Genomic DNA, 24,065 nt, shown 5'->3' with positions numbered 1-24,065 from the left:
GTCCATAGAGTCATGTCAGATGATACCCCACAGAGTCATGTCAGATGATACCCCACAGAGTCATGTCAGATGATACCCCACAGAGTCATGTCAGATGATACCCCATAGAGTCATGTCAGATGATACCCCACAGAGTCATGTCAGATGATACCCCACAGAGTCATGTCAGATGATACCCCACAGAGTCATGTCAGATGATACCCCATAGAGTCATGTCAGATGATACCCCATAGAGTCATGTCAGATGATACCCCACAGAGTCATGTCAGATGATACCCCACAGAGTCATGTCAGATGATACCCCACAGAGTCATGTCAGATGATACCCCACAGAGTCATGTCAGATGATACCCCACAGAGTCATGTCAGATGATACCCCACAGAGTCATGTCAGATGATACCCCACAGAGTCATGTCAGATGATACCCCACAGAGTCATGTCAGATGATACCCCACAGAGTCATGTCAGATGATACCCCATAGAGTCATGTCAGATGATACCCCACAGAGTCATGTCAGATGATACCCCACAGAGTCATGTCAGATGATACCCCACAGAGTCAGATGATACCCCATCATGTCAGATGATACCCCACAGAGTCATGTCAGATGATACAGTCAGATCATGTCAGATGATACCCCACAGAGTCATGTCAGATGATACCCCACAGAGTCATGTCAGATGATACCCCACAGAGTCATGTCAGATGATACCCCATAGAGTCATGTCAGATGATACCCCATAGAGTCATGTCAGATGATACCCCATAGAGTCATGTCAGATGATACCCCACAGAGTCATGTCAGATGATACCCCACAGAGTCATGTCAGATGATACCCCACAGAGTCATGTCAGATGATACCCCACAGAGTCATGTCAGATGATACCCCACAGAGTCATGTCAGATGATACCCCACAGAGTCATGTCAGATGATACCCCACAGAGTCATGTCAGATGATACCCCATAGAGTCAGAGTCATGTCAGATGATACCCCATAGAGTCATGTCAGATGATACCCCACAGAGTCATGTCAGATGATACCCCACAGAGTCATGAGATGATACCCCACAGAGTCATGTCAGATGATACCCCATAGAGTCATGTCAGATGATACCCCACAGAGTGATACATCATGTCAGATGATACCCCACAGATCATGTCAGATGATACCCCACAGAGTCATGTCAGATGATACCCCATGAGTCAGAGATGATACCCCACAGAGTCATGTCAGATGATACCCCACAGAGTCATGTCAGATGATACCCCACAGAGTCATGTCAGATGATACCCCACAGAGTCATGTCAGATGATACCCCATGAGTCATGAGATGATACCCCACAGAGTCATGAGTCATCATGTCAGATGATACCCCATAGAGTCATGTCAGATGATACCCCACAGAGTCATGTCAGATGATACCCCACAGAGTCATGTCAGATGATCCCATGTCAGATGAGATGATACCCCCCATAGAGTCATGTCAGATGAGAGTCATGTCAGATGATACCCCACAGAGTCATGTCAGATGATACCCCATGTCACAGAGTCATGTCAGATGATACCCCACAGAGTCATGTCAGATGTCATCATGTCAGATGATACCCCACAGAGTCATGTCAGATGATACCCCATAGAGTCATGTCAGATGATACCCCATAGAGTCATGTCAGATGATACCCCACAGAGTCATGTCAGATGATACCCCATAGAGTCATGTCAGATGATACCCCACAGAGTCATGTCAGATGATACCCCATAGAGTCATGTCAGATGATACATGTCAGAGATGATACCCCACAGAGTCATGTCAGATGATACCCCATCAGAGTCATGTCAGATGATACCCCACAGAGTCATGTCAGATGATACCCCACAGAGTCATGTCAGATGATACCCCACATGTCAGATGATACCCCATGTCAGATGATACCCCACAGAGTCATGTCAGATGATACCCCACAGAGTCATGTCAGATGATACCCCACAGAGTCATGTCAGATGATACCCCACAGAGTCCTGTTAGATACTTATATCTTATTGTATATCTCACGTTTCAGTTCAAAGTTCATGTACACAAACACACACAAAGAATAAAAACAGGACAACATCAACATTTACAATAGACACTAGAGAAGCAGACAGTAAAACTACCAATAGTGAAAGATTAAACCAAACCAGGTAATCAATCAGTTCAGTTCAATTAAAATCAATTCAGAAAATAAATATGTTTAACCATTTATTAAATAATGAATCATGTAAGTCTTGGCGATATAGGCTCTTCTCCTTCAGGGTAGCTCACTGCCCAAGCAAAGCATCAATATCGATATATAAAATGACCTACAAGCAGTGAGCCCATCAGTAACACAGAACCTAACAGGTGGGGTGGTGGTGGTGGTGGGAGCAATAGAAGAAACGCAGACTCGCGACAGCAGCAAGCGGCAGCAGGATATGTGAGCAGAACGGTCAGTTTAAATGGACCGTCAAATAATGTAGGCTTGATTGTTGCTAGCATCTAATTGGTGCAATCTCACCTGATGCAGGCACTCGGGTTCCCTTTCTGAACTGGCTTTACTTTATCTAGATTCAAATCCTCTGAATACATTTATAAATCAAATACAATCAATAAATTATAACCAATTACAAAAAAAACATTGGATGTGTCTGAATATCCATACTAGTGTATTAAATAATATGCGAAAAAATTTAGTTTGTATGTGAAATTTCGAAAATAGTACTCGGAATGCATCATCGAATGCGCTATTGTTGACGCCCACCGTTCATTCATTTTGGTACAGCGCATCAATTTATCTGATTATCAGCCGTTGTCAAACACATTAGTTGGAAAAGAGAGTGAATTCTACTAGATCAAACGACCGTAATGAGTATGGGGTTTAAGTATGTAGAAGGCTAGTACGGGTATTCGAACACAGACGATGACTTGGGCAGACTAATAGCTCGGGGCAGACACTGGATAAACTAGATGCTTGGTTCTGGACTGGAACTGAGGTTGTGTGACGGAAACGGGGGAGTCTGCATCAATAGTTTTCTCCATATGGGGAAGCATATTGATTTAATTTCATTTTGTATCATCGTTTTTTAAAAACTTACCTAGCTTGCTTGAAAAAATGGACTATAGAGGTTACAAATTTAACAAAGCCACAGCATGGGGAATTCAGATCAAATTGCTCTGTATCTGTGTCGGCTTCTGTATTGGCCTAATTACATAGTAAGTTGATTGGATGCTGTTGAAAGCAACAATGAGTCATTTTGTTTTTTGAGAGCGCTACTAAATAAGTGGCCATTGAAGCCTGGTTCCTAAGTAGCAGGCCTGTTGAACACATCTGTGTTCATTAAGGAGGTGTTGGGAGCTTTGGAGTCCCAGCCTTTGGTCTGACTGCTACCTGCTCCTGGTCGGGCCTGGGGGAAATGGGAAAGTGAGGGATTTATTAGTGGGGTGTGGTGTAAAGACAACACAGTGTGTTTCACTCCAGCATATTTAAAGCAGACGCGAATGCCAACGGACAGATGGTGAGGAGGGAATGTGACGCTGGAATTGTTGGAATTGCTGTCGTCGTGAAGAGTAGATTGATTTTAACTGGGAGAAATGTTTGAAACGATGGAATGCTGCCACCAAAGCCAAGCGGATACCGTGATTTCTGAATACAAATAGAATAATATACATACAACTAGATGACTAACAGTATAACTAACGGTTAGATGTTCTTTCAAAGTCAAATCATAATCAAATCAAATCAAATGTTATTTGTCACATGCACCGAATACTGATGTCGACTTTACCGTGAAAGGCTTGCATGCGGCCCTTCCCAACGACAGTTGAATAATAGTGTAACGACCCTGGGTTTATAAGCGTGGAAATCGTCCCTGCCGCACGAGCATGCTTTTGTGGCACAGTCGATAGGTTCGAGACCTGCTCCCTACTGTTTCATTACAATAATACAATAGTAACATACGAGGAATAAAATAAACAAGAATGGAGCTATATACAGGTCAATGTGCAGAGGTACCAGGTATTTGAGGTAGATATGTACATGAAGGCAGGGTAAAGTGACTAGGCATCAGGATAGGTAATAATACGAGTAAAAACAGTCCATTGGCAAACAGCTCAATACACACAATATAATTAAATATTGGGCTGAATATTTTCCAATCAGACCTCCGTAGAGGCTCTTAAAGTCAAAACCCAATGAAATGTGTTTTGTCAGTCTGTTGTCAGTGTTGTGGTGCCAGTGTTGTGGTGCCAGTGTTGTGGGGCCAGTGTTGTGGTGCCAGTGTTGTGGGGCCAGTATTGAGGGCCCAGTGTTGTGGGGCCAGTGTTGAGGGCCCAATGTTGTGGGGCCAGTGTTGAGGGCCCAGTGTTTTGGGGCCAGTGTTGAGGGCCCAGTGTTGTGGGGCCAGTGTTGAGGGCCCAGTGTTGTGGGGCCAGTGTTGAGGGCCCAGTGTTGTGGGGCCAGTGTTGAGGGCCCAGTGTTGTGGGGCCAGTGTTGAGGGCCCAGTGTTGTGGGGCCAGTGTTGAGGGCCCAGTGTTGTGGGGCCAGTGTTGTGGGGCCAGTGTTGAGGGGCCAGTGTTGAGTGCCCAGTGTTGTGGGGCCAGTGTTGAGGGCCCAGTGTTGTGGGGCCAGTGTTGAGGGGCCAGTGTTGAGGGCCCAGTGTTGTGGGGCCAGTGTTGAGGGGCCAGTGTTGAGGGCCCAGTGTTGTGGGGCCAGTGTTGAGGTAGGGTCATGATTCCATGCCTGATGACCAATCATCTCCATGTGTGCTGCCTGCAGATGGTCAGTGGAAATTGTTTCCAAAATCAAACGCCATTTTGTGAATGGTATAAATCCTTTTGGCTCCTGTTTTACACTGGCAGTAACACCACACAATCTTTTAGCAGCAGGACAAACAAACATATTCACTGACAAAATTGTAAATAAGTGGCTTAATAAAAATGTTAAAACGTCATCTTGGGCAATGGTGGCGCTCCAGCAGATGTCGTACATGCCGTTATTTGTGGGAGTAAAACAGTTACCTTGATTAAGTCATTATCTTCTGTTATTTGCGGCTTCTAACATGTTCATTCTTCCACAAAGATTTAATATTTAATTTTAATTATGCACTCAGTTCATTACTGTTGTGGATTGTTTTAATATTCTGTACATTTTTTTCTGCCCTTTTTTTTATTAAGGACATTATTCATATGCCAGGATATTATACTTTCATCTCCTAAGAGTCAGTGATTTTCTTTGACTAGCTGTTGAGCAATTCTTAATCTCACATGAAAGAAATACTACAGGTTTACTATAGAACAGTGGTGTATAAATACTTCAAAGTACTACTTAAGTATCTGTATAATGTACTCTTTACTCCATACATATTCCCTGACACCGAAAAGTACTCATTACATTTTGAATGCTTAGCAGGACAGGAAAATGGTCCAATTCATGCACTTACCAAGAGAATATCCGTGGCAGACTCACTAAATACAAATGCTTCATTTGTAAATTGTGTTGGCGTGTGTGTCACGGTTGTGTGGAGAGACGGACCAGGGTGATTAAAGTTCCACATATTTATTTAAGCGAAACTTCCAAACAAAAAGAAACAAACAACGAACCGTAACATCAGAGGTGCTACATGCACTAACTCAAAACAATATCCCACAAAGCAGGTGGAGACAGGGAACCCTTCAGTATGATCCCCAATTAGAGACAACGAACCTCAGCTGCCTCTAATTGGGAACCATACCAAGAGCACCAACATAGAAATAATAAACCTAGAACACCCCCTAGTCGCGCCATGACCTACTATACCATAGAGAACCAAGGGCTCTCTATAGTCAGGGCGTGACAGGACCCCCCTGCCCCCCAAAAAAGGTGTGGACTCCAGCCACAAAATCTGAAACCAACTGGGGAAGGTAGGGGGGTGATTAGTGTCGGTGGCGGCTCCGGTGCAAGTCATAGCCCCCACGCAGATCCCGGATCCGGCCATGGAGTCGGGCTGAACACCGTGCCTGGACTGGGCACCGGCGCAGAAGAAGGCTCCTGCCTTGGAGCGGGACTGGACGCCGTGCATGGACTGGGCACCGGCGCAGAAGAAGGCTCCTGCCTTGGAGCGGGACTGGACGCCGTGCATGGACTGGGCACCGGCGCAGAAGAAGGCTCCTGCCTTGGAGCGGGACTGGACGCCGTGCCTGGACTGGGCACCGGCGCAGAGGAAGGCTCCGGCCTTGGAGCGGGACTGGACGGCGTGCATGGACTGGGCATCGGCGCCAAGGAGGACTCCGGCCTTGGAGCGGGACTGGACGACGTGCCTGGACTGGGCACTGGTGCAGATGAGAAGGCTCCTGCCATGGAGCGGGACTGGATGCCGTGCATGGACTGGGCACCGGCGCAGAGGAAGGCTCCTGCCATGGAGCTGGACTAGGCACTGTGCCTGGACTGGGCACCGGTGCAGATGAGAAGGCTCCTGCCATGGAGCGGGACTGGACGCCGTCGCAGGAGGTTCCGGACTGTGGACCGTCACAGGAGGTTCTGGACTGTGGACCGTCGCAGGAGGTCCCGGACTGTGGACCGTCACAGGAGGTTCCGGACTGTGGACCGTCGCAGGAGGTCCCGGACTGTGGACCGTCGCCGGAGGTTCCGGACTGTGGACCGTCGCAGGAGGTCCCAGACTGGGAACCGTCGCCGGAAGCTCCGGACTGGGAACCATCGCCGGAAGCTCTGGACTGGGAACCATCGCCGGAAGCTCTGGACTGGGAAGGCGCACTGGAGGCCTGGTGCGTGGAGTCTACACAAGTGGCACCGGACTGGTGACACGCACTTCAGGGCAAGTGCAGGGAGCAGGCACAGGACCTACCGGACTGGAGACACGAACTTCAGGGCGAGTGCAGGGAGCAGGCACAGGACGTACCGGACTGGGGAGGCACACTGGAGGCCTGGTGCGTGGAGCCGGCACATGTGGCACCGGACTGGTGACATGCGCCTCATGGCGAGTGCGGGGAGCAGGCACAGGACGTACCGAACTGGTGACACGCGCCTCATGGCGAGTGCGGGGAGCAGGCACAGGACGTACCGGACTGGGGACACGTACTTCAGGGCGAGTGCAAGGAGGAGACACAGGACACACCGGACTGGGGAGGAGCTCTGGAGGCCAGAAGGGTGGAGCCGGCCCAAATTGCACCAGACTGCTAACCGGATCCTCTGGTCGGATGTTGAGCAGAACACAACATCTCTCTCATCTCTCTCTCTCCCAACTTCCCCATTGCCTCCCTGACAGTCTCTGGCTCTTCAGTGCGAGTGCAGGGAGCAGGCCCAGGACGTACCGGGCTGGGGGGCGCACTGGTGGCCTGGTGTGTGTAGCTGGCACAGATGGTACCGGTCTGAGAAGGCGCTCTTCAGCAGGCCTGCGCTGCAGCATACTCCTTGCCAAAACCTCACTCCGGTATCTCTCATTAGATTCCTCTATCGACTCCCACACAGGCTCTGGCACTCTCCGCTGCTCGACCTCTCGCTCCGCCGACCACCCCTCGTGCTCCCCCCACAAACATTATTGGGGTTGTCCTTGGGCTTTCTATGGGCACAAACCCTGGCGTTGTCGCTGTCCTCCATTTTTTCTCAAGTCCAAAACTTCCTCACCTCATGTTCACGCTGCTTGGTCTTTTGTTGGTGGGATCTTCTGTCACGGTTGTGTGGAGAGACGGACCAAGGCGCAGCGTGAATAAAGTTCCACATATTTATTTAAGCGAAACTTCCAAACAAAAAGAAACAAACAACGAACCGTAACATCAGAGGTGCAACATGCACTAACTCAAAACAATATCCCACAAAGCAGGTGGAGACAGGGAACCCTTCAGTATGATCCCCAATTAGAGACAACGAACCTTAGCTGCCTCTAATTGGGAACCATACCAAGAGCACCAACATAGAAATAATAAACCTAGAACACCCCCTCGTCGCGCCATGACCTACTATACCATAGAGAACCAAGGGCTCTCTATAGTCAGGGCGTGACAGTGTGTCCCTGGCTATCTGTAAATGTAAAAAATAAATTGGGCTTAATTTAGCCTAATAAGACCATTTTGAAATGATTTATGCTTTTACTTTTGATACTTAAGTATATTTTTGTAGTTACATTTACTTTTGATATTTAAGTATATTTAAAATCAAATAGTTTTAGACTTGTACTCAAGTAGTATTTTACTGGGTTACTTTAACTTGAGTCATTTTCTGTTGAGGTATCTTTGCTTTTACTCAAGTATGACAATTGGGTACTTTTCCCACCACTGCTATAGAATACTACAGTACTTACTATAGAATTCTGTAGTAAACTGTAGTATATTGTGGAATTCTATACTACACAGTATAGTATCCCGCTAACATAGTACTTAGTATAGAATGGTGTAGTGTACTGTATAATATAATAGTAAGTACTAGAGTATCCCGCTAACATAGTCCTTAGTATAGAATGGTGTAGTGTACTGTATAATATAATAGTAAGTACTACAGTATCCCGCTAACATAGTCCTTAGTATAGAATGGTGTAGTGTACTGTATAATATAATCTACACAAAAAAATACTGTAATAAATACTACAGTAATGTCCGCAAAAACACTACAGTCCACAAAAATACAGAAACATTTTAAACTTTAGTATATACTGCAGTATTGAATTTGCATATACTCTGCCCATTCCCCTCCCCCATATTCCAATTTGTGCCACCCATAAGTGAGGAACCTACATGCCAAGTATACACCATATATTATTATATATTGTCTTCCCTTGAGGTGATAGAAAAGATCAGAAGCTCTGAACTGTCTGTTCAGACCCCAGTCCTACCTACCAGATCATAGAACGAGAAAGACCATAGTACAGTAATGTCTGCGTAAATAGTACAGTATACAACAATCCACAAAAACACTACATGAATTACTATATACTACCATTTTCTTTTACAATGGTATTTATACTATAGTTAACTGTACATACTACAGTATACTACAGTAAACACGACAGTATTCACTGTGTTGTTGTTTTGCAGAATATAGTATATATATGCTTTTGTATTTTTTCATGTGGGATAAGAAAATCATATTGTTTTCTATTAAGTAATATATGGTCTATGGTTATGAACAATGAGATTATGAGACGGCTGTAATATTCTGTAGGTTTGTATGCTGTACTTTACCATATTTCTGAGTTAATGTCGGAATACAACAATAATGTCATGAATTCTAATGGGAATTAATGTCAACACCCAGTGAGCACAATCCAAACGTCTTTTCAACTTATTTTCAACGTATTTGCAACATCTTGTGCTCATAGGGCAGTCAGGCCCCTTCTGTGCACTGCCCATACTCAGCCTGGCAAGGGTTGTCAGAGGCCTACTCCCTGCTGTATGTTGAGTGTGTTCTTGCAGTGCTGCTGTGTGTGGGTGTGTGTTTGCTCGGCCTGTCCAGGGCCGACTCTGTGATCAGATGTAGAGCAGACACTGAGGCTTAGCCTGTACTTAAGCTCTGTCCTGGTGTCTGCCCGCTGGGATAATCAGCCGACCACTGCCAGCCATTGGGTAGTGGGTAGTGGATACCCCCAGGTCACTCCGCATGCAGGGCATTGTCGCCATTCCCTGTCCTCAACTCCGGCTAACCATGGCAACGGCACCCACCCACTGCTTACACCCCTCAATAAGGGTGGGAATGGGAAAGTCTGCCATTAGGAGAGTAGCCCACGTGCACGTGAACACGCCTCCCCTGTCCTCCTGAAAACCCTGTGTCTCTTTGGGCCGCCCCATTGGAGGTCACGTTGGTCTAAATGATTCTAGTCGCCATTAAATCCTGTTAAAGACATCTAATGACGCGGATTACACTTCCTCTGCCTCTCAAAACCAGCTGCAGTGTTTCGTCAATGAGACTCGGCCAAAAGGACAGTCAGAGAAGAGTCAGCGAGGCTCCTCTTTGATCCACTCCTCAGTGTAGTGGTGGCCATTTTGCCTCTCTTCCCTCCCATTCACTTGTGTGGAGATGTGAGTGAAACAATATACAATGCCCCCCTACCACTGATGATCTAGTTATGAAGAGGGTGGAATATGGGGATCGTGGTGTCCCATTTCTGAGACGATAGGTGTGGGATGCATACTAATCATGGCCCCTTTCTGCCATCCGAGCGCGAGATTGTTTGACAAAGGGCCACCAGATGGCCCCCACTGGCCCGCAGTTTCCCCCAGAAGAAATGGGGTGTTATGAAAACGACATTCCCCAGCACAAAGGCCCACTGTTCTCATGGTTGGATGTCCAAGGGCTCTATTCAGTGTGTATCGCTGAAGCGTTACAGATTGTGTGATGGAAATGTGAAGGTAATTTCTGATTGAACCAACATATGCATGGTTTACCGTGAATGTAGTCTCTGCTAGCGCGGGAACATTGCCTTTAAATTTCAATCACGTTGCAACGCTACATTTCCGTCATACAGATTGAATAGAGCCCATAGTCTTCCTCTTTCCCCATGATCCACCAAAGCACACTTTCTATGTTTAGAGTCGTACCTTCCATCCCACTCACATTCTTAACCCGTTGTTTTCAACGTGGATAGAGGTTGAATTGACGTCTGTAGCCCAGTGGGTCAAGCCCACAGTACTGAACCCCTGGGCACAAACTGGTTGAATCAGCATTGTTTCAAAGTAATTGGACAATGTATTGTGATGTGCAATCTACATGTAAAATACATTTTAAAAAGTAATCAATGTAATCTGTTGTTTTGGGGTGAAATTTCAACCACAGGATTATGCCATCATGGTAACCAAATTTCAACATAGACAAACCTTGTATAAAATATGTTGAATTTGTACCTTTAAAACAACGTCAGATTTTCAATGTTATATCCACTATCAGAAAATAAAAACTTTAGGCTGGGCAGCACCTCCTACTGGTAAATTGATGTATCTACAGCTACCCTTTGTTTTAATCAAGCCCAGTCCTGCTTTGCTATGATATTTGTAATTGACTATTAGTGTGCTATCTCGTGAGAATGATTGGTGAGAGATTTCCACTTAAAAACTAAATAGATTCACTGTTGTTATCGAAAACATTCCAAGGGTAGGTTTAACAGAGCAAATGAAATGTGACCGTACTTAATCAATCATCAATAACGCTATTTAGGCCTATATAGCATTTGCAAAGTCATCAAAAGAAATAGTTTGAATTCAATCCAGATGTCATCTATAAATAGACAAAACAATAGGCTTAGGGGTTCAAGCTCTGGTTGATTTCAAATGGAATGATATTTAGTGATATTGAATTAGGGTTGGTTGTCAACGTAACCAAATATCAACATTTGAAGGATATTTATCTTCTGCTTAGATAGGTCCATCTGTGCCACTGAGTTGGTCTGGCTTTAATTCCAGTTTGTCTCCCAATAAAAACATACTATGTTGGATTCACTTCTCCATCTCAACCAAAAAGTTAAAGAATAAGACTAAATGAAATCAAACTTTATTTGTACCATTCATATTCAATATAATATTATCCAAGTCATGTGGTTCTGCTATTAGACTAAGCACAGCGATATCACATTAATCTGTTGTTTAAATAAATAAAATATCTGACATTGTATTCCCATTTCAACTTTGCTGTTTTAAATGGATAGACATTTGGGTGACAACTAAACCGAAATTCAGACATTGTTTTTCCATTGGAATTTGGTTGTGCTTTGAGATGGTTGAAAGCATAGTGATAACATGTTGGAAATGTAACTAACTTTTTGAGTGGGTGAATATAGGATGTAATCTCATTGATCAACATCTCAACCAAATATTACCAAATTATCCACATTGAAATGACATGGTATGCCCAGTGGGGAGTGTGTTTGCTCTCATCTTGGACTCTATGTTTGTTCATGGCAGTGTGAGGGTTCTCTCTGTGGGGAGTTTCAATATGTTTTTTAGAAGTTGCAGTGCCACATAGAGTGCAGTGAAGATGAGAGTCGGCCTGCTGTATATTTAAGAGCTCTCCCAGATCTGATGGGACTAGTGTGGCTCTCTTTTAGTGGGGAAATGGAGGTAGGCCAGCAGGAAACTAATGGGGACTTGCTCTGACATGAGCCCAGGTGCAGACAGTGTTTGACTGCTGGTGTTGACACAGAGACAGCTCCAGCATTGTCCTGCCAGGATGTGTGCATGACGCATGGCTTGGCTCTGTCTTATCTCAGCTGGAGCTCTTCTGGCTCTGCTGGCACTCTGCTGGAATCACTTCCCAGCTAGCACATAATGTTCTGAGAACCATGTTTCTTCGAGCTTGGTGAGAGCGTGGTTGTCCTATGGTTATGTCTTGCGTACAACCTCCCCACAACATTCTGGGAATGGTGCTTTGGAATGTTCTCAACACATTTAAGGAACTTGACAAAAAAATGTTGTTTTATCTGTATTTCATTACTTTAACAGATTGTTTCCTAAAAGTTCAAACATGGTTACATTATATTTCAATTTTGGTAATGTTCTAGGAAAGTTCAACTGGTTTTGACATTGGGAATGTTCTCTGAGAAAAGGAGATTAGCACCGAGAGAGGGTGGAACTTCTCCAAATGTTACGCTCTCTAGATGAATTATTCAATTTAGGCTGCAGCACTGATAACATAACTTAGGTTTTCTCCTATAGGAGATGTGCGGAGCCCCGGGAAACCTATATAAATAAGTGGATTCATTTCTGAAATGCTGTTCCTTCAGACTTTATTCAATTTCGTTAATGAGAGATGAAGCTACTGTGCTGGGTTGGTAGTTATAATTAAAGCCAGACAGCGGCTGTTGTTTCACACTTTGATTTAAACCACATTTACACAGTCATCTCTAACAAATGAATGCCAAAAGTGGTTACAGTGTTGAGCATAGTCACCTTTCCCTTCTCAAACGAGCGTGCCAGTCTCTCAGAGCCACAGTCAGTCAAACACAGTCTGGCTGAAAGGCAGTTAAACCCTTGAGTTTATGGGTTCCATATGTGAGAAGGAAAGCCTCTTTTCCCACATAGGTCTTGTCTGTGCTTTAATGAGTGTTAGTATAGATTTCCTGTGGCTGAACACTATGCTTAATTGACCTGAACAGCAGAGTAACTTTGCACTCCCTTTCCCAGGAACAAAAAGGTTTTTGTCTGGGCGGCAGAAGCAGCACTCTCAACCATTGTTGACTGTTTCTGTCTGACAGAGCAAATAGTCCCTTTGTATATTGTTATATTCTTCCAGTTTGAACAAAGTTTAGACAAAGACGCCTTCGGTTTCAGATTCGCTGGGGGGTGTGTACGGGTGGGAGTGAGGGGTGGGCTGGTTGAATGGTTGTTGATGAGAGCCTGTCTATCTCCTCTGTTTCAGGGATCACATATACACGGTGGATACAGACACCGCCAACTCCGAGGAGATCTTTTTCAGCAAGGTGAGTGTTCTTTTTGAGGAATGTGTTGCTCTGCACCGTCCTGCGGGTGGCTGTCCCGTACGCTGGCATAATCACCTGGCAGGTCATCCTGTCCAGCCCTGCTCCAGCGGCCATCTGGCGTGAGACACTGCAGCGCCCTGACCCCACTAAGCACATTATCCCATCAGGCATCAAACCGCATGCGTCATCTCTGCTCAGAGGGATGGGGCCAAGGGAGAAACCGGAGATTTATGTACATATGTAACCACCCCCGCCTCCACCTCCTCCTCCTCCGCAGTATCTGTTTGTTCCACCTAGTATAATCAGAGCGAGCTGGATCAAAGAGACTGAGACAGAGAGATTGATCACTGAGACCCTGTTTAGTCTTTAATCACTGGCCAGGCGCCAAACATGCTGTAGTGTAGTATAGAGGCTGACCTATAGGACAGAGGCAGAGTTGAGCCAATCAAGCGAGCTAACTGGTGCTCCAGGCTCTCTCTCTCTCTCTTGAGGAATGATCGCCAGGGTAGCTAAACAGATCTCCATTGATTCCCCATCAATTTCCTCTCCACAGAAACTGACATGGAAGTCCAGACAGGCAGACGTGGACACCTGCCGAATGAAGGGGAAGCACAAGGTAGAGAGACTACTCTTTCCTCCTCCTCACCGTACCGCAGGTCATACCATACATAATAATAAACTAAAGCTAGGAGGTTTTCCTGACCACGGGGACCTCACCAGTAAAATGTATGTGCATATTCATATTCATTGAAATATTGTCATCTCTGAATGCCTTGCTGTCTCACATTCTTCTGAATGAATATGTGAAATTAATATTTAAATGTATTTTATTTTATTTTATAATGGAATGGGAAAAAATCCACCAGTTGTCTTTATTGTATAATTAATGTTATTGTGTGTGTTTTGGTTTTCTGTGCATTCAACATTTTGTTCAAAGAATACACTGTACAGGTAGTAGCATTCCAGGAACATGGACTAGTCAGTAGCCATCATTCATTCCCCTGAACGTGGCTGTCCATGTGGTTTTTCTCTAGTACCAGCACAACAATGAATCATTCACAATATGCATTCCCCCCTTCTCTCCCTAAGGACGAATGTCACAATTTCATCAAGGTCCTCCTACAGCAAAACGACGACTCCTTGTTTGTGTGTGGAACAAATGCTTTCAACCCCTCCTGTCGAACTTACAAGGTACAGCTCACATTGCTCTCTATCCATGCTCTCTATCCATGCTCTCTATCCATGCTCTCTATCCATGCTCTCTATCCATGCTCTCTATCCATGCTCTCTATCCATGCTCTCTATCCATGCTCTATATCCATGCTCTCTATCCATGCTCTCTACCCATGCCCTCTATCCATGCTCTCTATCCATGCTCTCTATCCATGCTCTATATCCATGCTTTATATCCATGCTCTCTATCCATGCTCTCTATCCATGCTGTCTATCCATGCCCTCTATCCATGCCCTCTATCCATGCTCTCTATCCATGCTCTATATCCATGCTCTCTATCCATGCTCTATATCCATGCTCTCTATCCATGCTCTCTATCCATGCTCTCTATCCATGCCCTCTATCCATGCTCTCTATCCATGCTTTCTATCCATGCTCTCTATCCATGCTCTCTATCCATGCTCTCTATCCATGCTCTATATCCATGCTCTCTATCCATGCTCTCTTTCCATGCTCTCTAGCCATGCTCTATATCCATGCTCTCTATCCATGCTCTCTATCCATGCTCTATATCCATGCTCTATATCCATGCTCTCTATCCATGCTCTCTATCCATGCCCTCTATCCATGCTCTCTATCCATGCTTTCTATCCATGCTCTCTATCCATGCTCTCTATCCATGCCCTCTATCCATGCCCTCTATCCATGCTCTATATCCATGCTCTATATCCATGCTCTCTATCCATGCTCTCTATCCATGCCCTCTATCCATGCTCTCTATCCATGCTTTCTATCCATGTTCTCTATCCATGCTCTCTATCCATGCTCTCTATCCATGCTCTCTATCCATGCTCTATATCCATGCTCTCTATCCATGCTCTCTATCCATGCTCTCTTTCCATGCCCTCTATCCATGCTCTCTATCCATGCTCTATATCCATGCTTTCTATCCATGCTCTCTATCCATGCCCTGTATCCATGCCCTCTATCCATGCTCTATATCCATGCTCTCTATCCATGCTCTCTTTCCATGCTCTCTATCCATGCCCTCTATCCATGCTCTCTATCCATGCTTTCTATCCATGTTCTCTATCCATGCTCTCTTTCCATGCTCTCTATCCATGCTCTATATCCATGCTCTCTATCCATGCTCTCTATCCATGCTCTATATCCATGCTCTATATCCATGCTCTCTATCCATGCTCTCTACCCATGCCCTCTATCCATGCTCTCTATCCATGCTCTATATCCATGCTTTCTATCCATGCTCTCTATCCATGCTGTCTATCCATGCTCTCTATCCATGCCCTCTATCCATGCTCTCTATCCATGCCCTCTATCCATGCTCTCTATCCATGCTCTCTATCCATGCTCTCTATCCATGCTCTCTATCCATGCTGTCTATCCATGCTCTCTATCCATGCCCTCTATCCATGCTCTCTATCCATGCTCTCTATCCATGCTGTCTATCCATGCTCTCTACCCATGCCCTCTATCCATGCTCTCTATCCATGCCCTCTATCCATGCTCTCTATCCATGCTCTCTATCCATGCTGTCTATCCATGCTCTCTATCCATGCCCTCTATCCATGCTCTCTATCCATGCTCTCTATCCATGCTCTCTATCCATGCTCTCTATCCATGCTCTCTATCCATGCTCTCTATCCATGCTCTCTATCCATGCCCTCTATCCATGCTCTCTATCCATGCTCTATATCCATGCTTTCTATCCATGCTCTCTATCCATGCCCTCTATCCATGCCCTCTATCCATGCTCTCTATCCATGCTCTCTATCCATGCTTTCTATCCATGCTCTCTATCCATGCCCTCTATCCATGCCCTCTATCCATGCTCTCTATCCATGCTTTCTATCCATGCTCTCTATCCACGCCCTCTATCCACGCCCTCTATCCATGCTCTCTATCCATGCTCTCTATCCATGCTGTCTATCCATGCTTTCTATCCATGCTTTCTATCCATGTTCTCTATCCATGCTCTCTATCCATGCTCTCTATCCATGCTCTCTATCCATGCTGTCTATCCATGCTCTCTATCCATGCTCTCTATCCATGCTCTCTATCCATGCTCTGACATCACCTGCTAAGAATTCGCTGCACACACAGTGCTGTATTTCAACCATCTGCGGACAACATAAGGAAGAAGAGGTGTGGAGAGATGGACATTGATGGATTACTTTCAAAAGCGCATGGTCAGATGTGTCCTTTTTTCCAGGTGTAGTTTGACACATTTCATTTAAAATCAGGGAAATCTACACTGACAGATAGTGTAGGCACAGCAGTTCTGTTGAAACATGATCAAGGCAGACGGCCGCCTCGGTTGTCAAGGCATTTTTGGAATAGATTCAAGATATCCAGGCTTTGGCAGAGTTATTAAGCGTCTTTAAACATGAACACCATCTTATTAAGATATCTACTGTCATCCTTAGGAAAGAAAACTCTAGAAGGCTGGCTTTGTTGACATGTTAGGAAATGACGCCACAGTGAACTTGATTTGAAGGTGCTGTTGTGAGACATCAGGGGGTTGTTTATCGCGAGGTATGTTTACTGCCGAACAAGACTCTTTGCTTCATTGACGTTTTGGTTCAGCGAAGCACAGAAAAGGGCTTGTGTTCTCACTCACGTATTCTTTAGAGAATATTGAATTTATGCCTACATTTTGTAGGCATGGTTATTTTTGAAGTTTCTCTGCTCCCATTTCAGGTGCTTCTCACTGTTATTAGTGTTATATTGTCTGCGGAAAGCTGACATCCTCACTGACACACCGTAACACGTAACGAGAGGTGCTGTAAAATGTGTAAATGTTATGGCGAAGAGGTGAAATAAACAGGCTGTTGGCCATTGGCAGGCTCTCCCAAACAACCGATTTCAGGCTTTTGAGGTGCCCGCTGGGTGCATCCAGTCAGCCTGGTTCTGGTCGAGGGGGAGGGAGTATGTGTGCGCATGCATCCACTTTGGCCACAGTTTGCCTTTCCATCTCACCGGCCTGACAGGCCTGAAAAGAGCTTCTGTTTTTGGGCCAAACTCATCCCACATTAATCAGAGCCATGAGGAGGGGGGAAGATATACAAATGTTACTGTCGACAGCAGCTACACAAACCCCCACCCCCCTCCTCACTCCCTCGCTTCTCTCCTCCCACCTCCCGAGGGTCCATCTGAAAGCCAGCTCCTCTGTCGGCGCCGACACTTGTGTACCAGGGCTGTTCAGACAGACACCTTGGCAGCCGTGGGCCACTCCCCAGAGCCAAAGCATAGCTCGCTTTGTGTAATAAAGCCTCCCTCCCCAGCTGCCTGATGTACGACTTGTGTCCGTTACATCACCTGTTGCCGGGCGGAGCAGGGGAGGGCTGCTGAGAGGCCCAGTTGATATTGATCAGCCATGGTGTATAGCTCCCCTCCCACCTCCTGTATAGCCCCAGCCCCAGCCCCTGCCTCAGCCCCTGCCTCATCCCCTGCCTCATCCTGACCCCCGCCTCAGCTCCTGCCTCTGCATCAGCTTCGCCTCAGCCTCACCCCCTGCCTCAGCTCCTGCCTCAGCCCTCACCCCCTACCTCCGCCCCTGCCTCATTCTCACCCCCTGGCTCACCCCTTACCTCACTCTCACCCCTGCCTCAGCCCCTGCCTCAGCCCCAACCCCTACCCCAGCCTAAGCCTGACAGGTAGCTGAGAGATGGAGCATGGCTGTCTCAGTGGGAGAGTCAGTGCACTGAATATGTGCACACCCTGATTTACCATAGCATTAATAAACCCTGTACGATAACAACATAGACATGCAATGACAAAGCCCCTTTCCAGTGTGGAAGCAACCAATTAAAATGCATTTGAGGGCCATGCTACAGATGTGTTTATTTTTTATTTGTATTATTAATTTGCAGACATGGCCTTAATCCTCGAGTTAATTCATGAATTTACATCCTCAAGGATAGGTCTAGCTTCCCATGTGTTCAATTGTTTATGGAAAAATACAATCATGTTTTCAGGAGCGACAACATAACTGTGTATCCCTTTCCTCTTTGCTGTTGATAGTGGATTGACCTCATAAATATCTCACGATTGCCTGGGAGTCTCTTCCTTCTGTTCAAAAGGCAGGAATAGATCACTGACAGAGAGCCAAGCACACAGCAGACAGAGGTCATTGCCATGGTGAAATTAAACAGACAAGAGTGGGGCCTCCCTCCCCTCCCCCTCCCTCCACCCCCCCTCAGTGATAGTGCTTCAACCCCCACAGTGATAGCATAGTGCCTCAACCCCCACAGTGATAGCATAGTGCCTCAACCCCCACAGTGATAGCATAGTGCCTCAACCTCCACAGTGATAGCATAGTGCCTCAACCCCCACAGTGATAGCATAGTGCCTCAACCTCCACAGTGATAGCATAGTAACTCAACCCCCGCAGTGATAGCATAGTGCCTCAACCCCCACAGTGATAGCATAGTGCCTCAACCCCCACAGTGATAGCATAGTAACTCAACCCCCGCAGTCATAGCATAGTGCCTCAACCCAATACAGTGATAGTATAATGCCTCAACGACCACAGTGATAGCATACTGCTTCAACAACCACAGTGATAGCATACTGCTTCAACAACCACAGTGATAGCATAATGCCTCAACAACCACAGTAATAGCATACTGCCTCAACAACCACAGTGATAGCATAATGCCTCAACGACCACAGTGATAGCATACTGCTTCAACAACCACAGTGATAGCATACTGCTTCAACAACCACAGTGATAGCATAATGCCTCAACAACCACAGTGATAGCATAATGCCTCAACAACCACAGTAATAGCATACTGCCTCAACAACCACAGTGATAGCATAGTGCCTCAACCCCCACAGTGATAGCATAGTGCCTCAACCTCCACAAGGATAGCATAGTGCCTCAACCTCCACAAGGATAGCATAGTGCCTCAACCCCCACATTGATAGCATAGTTCCTCAACAACCACAGGGATAGCATAGTGCCTCAACAACCACAGGGATAGCATAGTGCCTCAACCCCCACATTGATAGCATAGTGCCTCAACAACCACTGTGAAACAGTTGAAATTAGTGCCCTCAGACTAGTGACGTCATATCAGTAATACAATAACTTTCCCTGTCTCGAAAATGTGTATATTTTAAAGGGGACTCTGTTTATATATACAATTATTCATATCTTGATAGCTGAGAGAAAAATCAAATGCTGGTGTTAGTTGTCGTAATGTAAGGTCAAAAGTACTGCCAAATCAGCTTCAACTATTTCTCTGGCAGCGCACTCAGCACTCAGTGAGAGAGTGTGACCGTTTCAGTGGGCAGATGATAGGTGTTTCCACAGAGACAGGAATAGAAAACAAAATAGCCTCTTTAGAGACCCAAAAGGGCGGTGTAAGCACATCACCTTTCTTAGAAAACGGCAGTCTTTGTGAGAGAGAAAACGCCTCTATGTAACTCTGTTAGCGTACAGTGATCTTGACCTCAGCCCAGTGTCCTTGACCTGAGCCCAGTGACCTTGACCTCAGCCCAGTGACCTTGACCTCAACCCAGTGACCTTGACCTCAGCCCAGTGACCTTGACCTCAGCCCAGTGTCCTTGACCTCAGCCCAGTGTCCTTGACCTCAGCCCAGTGACCTTGACCTCAGCCCAGTGACCTTGACCTCAGCCCAGTGACCTTGACCTCAGTCCAGTGACCTTGACCTCAGTCCAGTGTCCTTAACCTCAGCCCAGTGACCTTGACCTCAGCCCAGTGACCTTGACCTCAGCTCAGTGACCTTGACCTCAGTCCAGTGACCTTGACCTCAGCCCAGTGATCTTGACCTCAGCCCGTGCTTCGAATGAAAGACTCTAGTCGTGCCCACTGGGGATGACAAGGCACCCATGGGGGAGGTAACTGACCTTTCACCTGGATATGATCCTCAGCCACTACCACCCCACTGTGGGGTGGGGATGGGGTGGGGTTAGGATGGGGTGGGGTGGGGTTGGGGTGGGTCTGGGGTTGTGGTTGGGTTGGGTTGGGGCGGGGTGGGGTGGGGTGGGGTGGGGTGGGGGTGGGGGTGGGGTGGGGTTGGGTTGGGATGGTGTGGGGTTGGGTTGGGATGGTGTGGGGTTGGGTTGGGTTGGGGTTGGGGTGGGGTTGGGATGGGGTGGGGTTAGGATGGGGTGGGGTTGGGGTGGGTCTGGGGTTGTGGTTGGGTTGGGGCGGGGTGGGGTGGGGTTGGGATGGGGTGGGGTTAGGATGGCGTTGGGATGGGGTGGGGTTGGGTTGGGTTGGGTTGGGATGGGGTGGGGTTGGGTTGGGATGGTGTGGGGTTGGGTTGGGGTTGGGGTGGGGTTGGGATGGGGTGGGGTTAGGATGGCGTTGGGATGGTGTGGGGTTGGGTTGGGATGGGATGGGGTGGGGTTAGGATGGCGTTGGGATGGGATGGGGTTGGGTTGGGATGGGATGGGGTGGGGTTGGGTTGGGATGGTGTGGGGTTGGGTTGGGGTTGGGGTTGGGGTTGGGGTTGGGGTTGGGGTTGGGTTGGGGTGGGGTGGGGTTGGGTTGGGGTTGGGGTGGGGTTGGGATGGGGTGGGGTTAGGATGGCGTTGGGATGGGGTGGGGTTGGGGTGGGGTTGGGATGGGGTGGGGTTAGGATGGCGTTGGGATGGGGTGGGGTTAGGATGGCGTTGGGATGGGGTGACTGCTATCTTTTGGGTGGATTTTCCTCTGACCCTTTTTCTCTCTCCACTGTAGATGGACACCATGGATGCTGTAGGGGAGGACATCAGTGGGATGGCACGGTGCCCATATGATGCCAAGCACTCCAACGTTGCCCTGTTTGCTGGTGAGAGACCTTAACTAATGTGTTACTGGAATGTGGATGTGGTCTGGGAAAATATAGGTTACCATTTTTAGTCTAAAGAAGTAACCTAAAGAATCTTGCATTCCCACATCAACATGAGTGAAAGGTATGCATTACTTTAAGTGTTTAATGTACAGTGTCTATTTTATGTACAGTAGTACTGTGTGTCTAAGACAATATCCCCATCTGGGAAATTACAGTTAACCTTATTAACCATTATTCAACCAAGGACATTAAACTAGTTGTATGAATGATATGTAAAGATCATTTTAAATTCCACTGTATCTCTCAGTAATCATGTCATTATACAAGGCATATCACTCCAAAGATTAGCCTTTTCCTTTAGTCATAGTCATTAAACATTAGCTGGATAGGACAGTCTTTCTCTTTTTGAGCGTAAGGTTGCATTAGGAACACTAGGGTGCATTTAATACTCTGTGGCCTATATTAATAGCAATACACTAGCAGTAGGTCAGGAATAAGGAGCAGTCTGTTACATGCTGTTGAACAAATTGTTGAACTCTGGGCCAATTTGTTCTGTGTCTCTGGGAGGAATCTGCTGCTTGGCAGATGTAAGTTTGTGGGCAGCTTGGAAACACATGAAGCTATTGTGGTTTTACACCACCCCCCCAAAAAATGGAATATTCTCCCGAATCTGGGGATTAAAAATCAATTGAAAAGACGAAACCCCGAATGAGTCAGCCCTCCGTTCGTGGGTTACAGCTCCTCCAGCCGAGGAGCTGTTATAGTGATTCACTCTTACTGATATTCAGTGTGAACTGATTTATGGGATGTGAGTTTCTCTGTGTAAAGCCAACGCAGAGTAAATGCCTTTAGATGACTAGTTAATTTGTAGCAGCGGAATTGGAATGGGAATCTCTGAGTAATCAAGACGATTCTTTGCTGTTCTTTCAATGATGTAGTTAAAGTTTCCAATACAGCCATCCAATTGAAGCAGAGGGGCTGAGGTCATTCTCATTGCGGATACTGTTTGCATTGCGCAGCGTGTGTGTGTGTGTCTGTGTTAAATGAGGATAGTTTTTGTGCGCAGCCATTCCTCTTGTCGTGTTTGTGTTTGTTCTGACCATGACTGGTACAGTGGCTGACTTCTTATCCCTTATTCCTCTCTCTTCTCTCTCCAGATGGAAAGCTCTACTCCGCAACAGTAACAGATTTCCTAGCGATCGATGCAGTCATTTATCGTAGCCTTGGTGACAGCCCAACGTTGCGCACTGTCAAACACGACTCCAAGTGTCTCAAAGGTGAGGAGAGTCATTGGATACAAAGGCCTGATGGTTGAAAGACGTAGAGACACAGACTCATCACAATGAGTGACGGGCTGGAAAACAAATCAGAGGTGATGCTGTCACTCTCATAACCAGTCCCATAGCAGTTATGTACTAAGTGGCTTCCTCTAAGAATGACAACATGACCAGGTTGTCAAAGCTGAATGAATAGATCCCTCATCCCCCACATGTAAAATAGCCCCTTAATAGAGATGATGGATTGAGCTACTCCCAGTGCCATGCTTGGGCTGGGCCTCACTGTATACTGTGATTGATTCTTCAGGTATTGGATGTAAAATGGGTGTTGATCTGTTTTGTGATGATATGTCTGCTTTTTGTTTTTCAGAGCCGTATTTCGTACAGGCAGTTAACTACGGTGAATTCATCTACTTCTTCTATCGCGAAATTGGCATGGAGTACAACACAATGGGAAAGGTAAGCTGACTGAGGCTGAGGGCTACATCCTCCTGAACAGGAGAGACAGGATGTGCTTTGTGAAGTAAACAGGAAGTGGGTGTATCAAGTATCTGTAAAGGCGGTCAGTATGGCCAAAACGGTGAAACCTTTTTCGATATAGAAAAACATTTGCAGAATGTAGGCCTAAAAATAGTTCAAAATGCATGTCAGTGATGCCTGGAAAGCCATTTTGAAGTCTAAATATATTATCTGACTCGCACTGCGTGCTACTGGTTAACTACTACTACTGTTGCTTACTCTGGCTGTTTCCTCAAATGATTTTGAAGTTTTTCTCCAAAATGAGACAGACAGGAATGGGAGGAAAGGAAAATGAGCTGATTCTTCATTCAAGGTTTTAGACCAAAGGGATATGAGGGACATTTCTGATTCAGCTTTTCATTTCAGTTTGCATGGAGAAGGTTAAATTGTCTCCTATAAGGAAAATACGACATGGAAATGAATTACATAAACATTCTATTATTTTGAATAATCGTGGAGCCGGGGAAAAAATATTTACACCCAATTCCGTCTGACGTGTAACACTGCACATGAATACAAAGTGAAATTCTCTGGTTATTTTGAAAGGAATATCACTATATAAGAAAGAATGCAGAGTGGTGTGACGTATGGTTTGGTGGGTGATGTGGGGTAGGGGAATGGTGCTCCCTGATTGATTGATTTGACAATCTGAAACATAATAAGTTCCACAGTCATTAATAATGTGGGCTGTTGTATATTTATGCATGGTGAATATTTTTAAGACCATGGCTCTGGTCTGCGAGACCTGCTTAGTTACAGAGACCTTATAATAATAAGCTTTACCTTCTGTGAGTGTGCTGGTTGGCGCATAAGGAAACCAGCCAGACAACAGGTGTGTGTGTGTGTGTGTGTG

General features: G+C 46.1%; 1 protein-coding gene across 1 annotated transcript in view; it reads left to right on the top strand.

The window, feature by feature from the left end:
• Positions 1–24,065, top strand: part of LOC118370864 (semaphorin-6A-like) — a 115,683-nt gene that overhangs the window by 56,692 nt on the left and 34,926 nt on the right. Inside the window, exons 4-9 of the mRNA XM_052461123.1 lie at positions 13,352–13,412; positions 13,966–14,028; positions 14,502–14,603; positions 21,323–21,413; positions 22,574–22,693; positions 23,064–23,159. Coding sequence (XP_052317083.1) covers positions 13,352–13,412; positions 13,966–14,028; positions 14,502–14,603; positions 21,323–21,413; positions 22,574–22,693; positions 23,064–23,159 — 533 coding nt within the window. The remainder of the gene's footprint in view (positions 1–13,351; positions 13,413–13,965; positions 14,029–14,501; positions 14,604–21,322; positions 21,414–22,573; positions 22,694–23,063; positions 23,160–24,065) is intronic.

The sequence above is a fragment of the Oncorhynchus keta genome, chromosome 14 (assembly GCF_023373465.1).
Source record: "Oncorhynchus keta strain PuntledgeMale-10-30-2019 chromosome 14, Oket_V2, whole genome shotgun sequence".
In the NCBI taxonomy this organism is placed as follows: Eukaryota; Metazoa; Chordata; class Actinopteri; order Salmoniformes; family Salmonidae; genus Oncorhynchus; species Oncorhynchus keta.
This window is presented reverse-complemented; position numbering and strand designations above follow the sequence as displayed.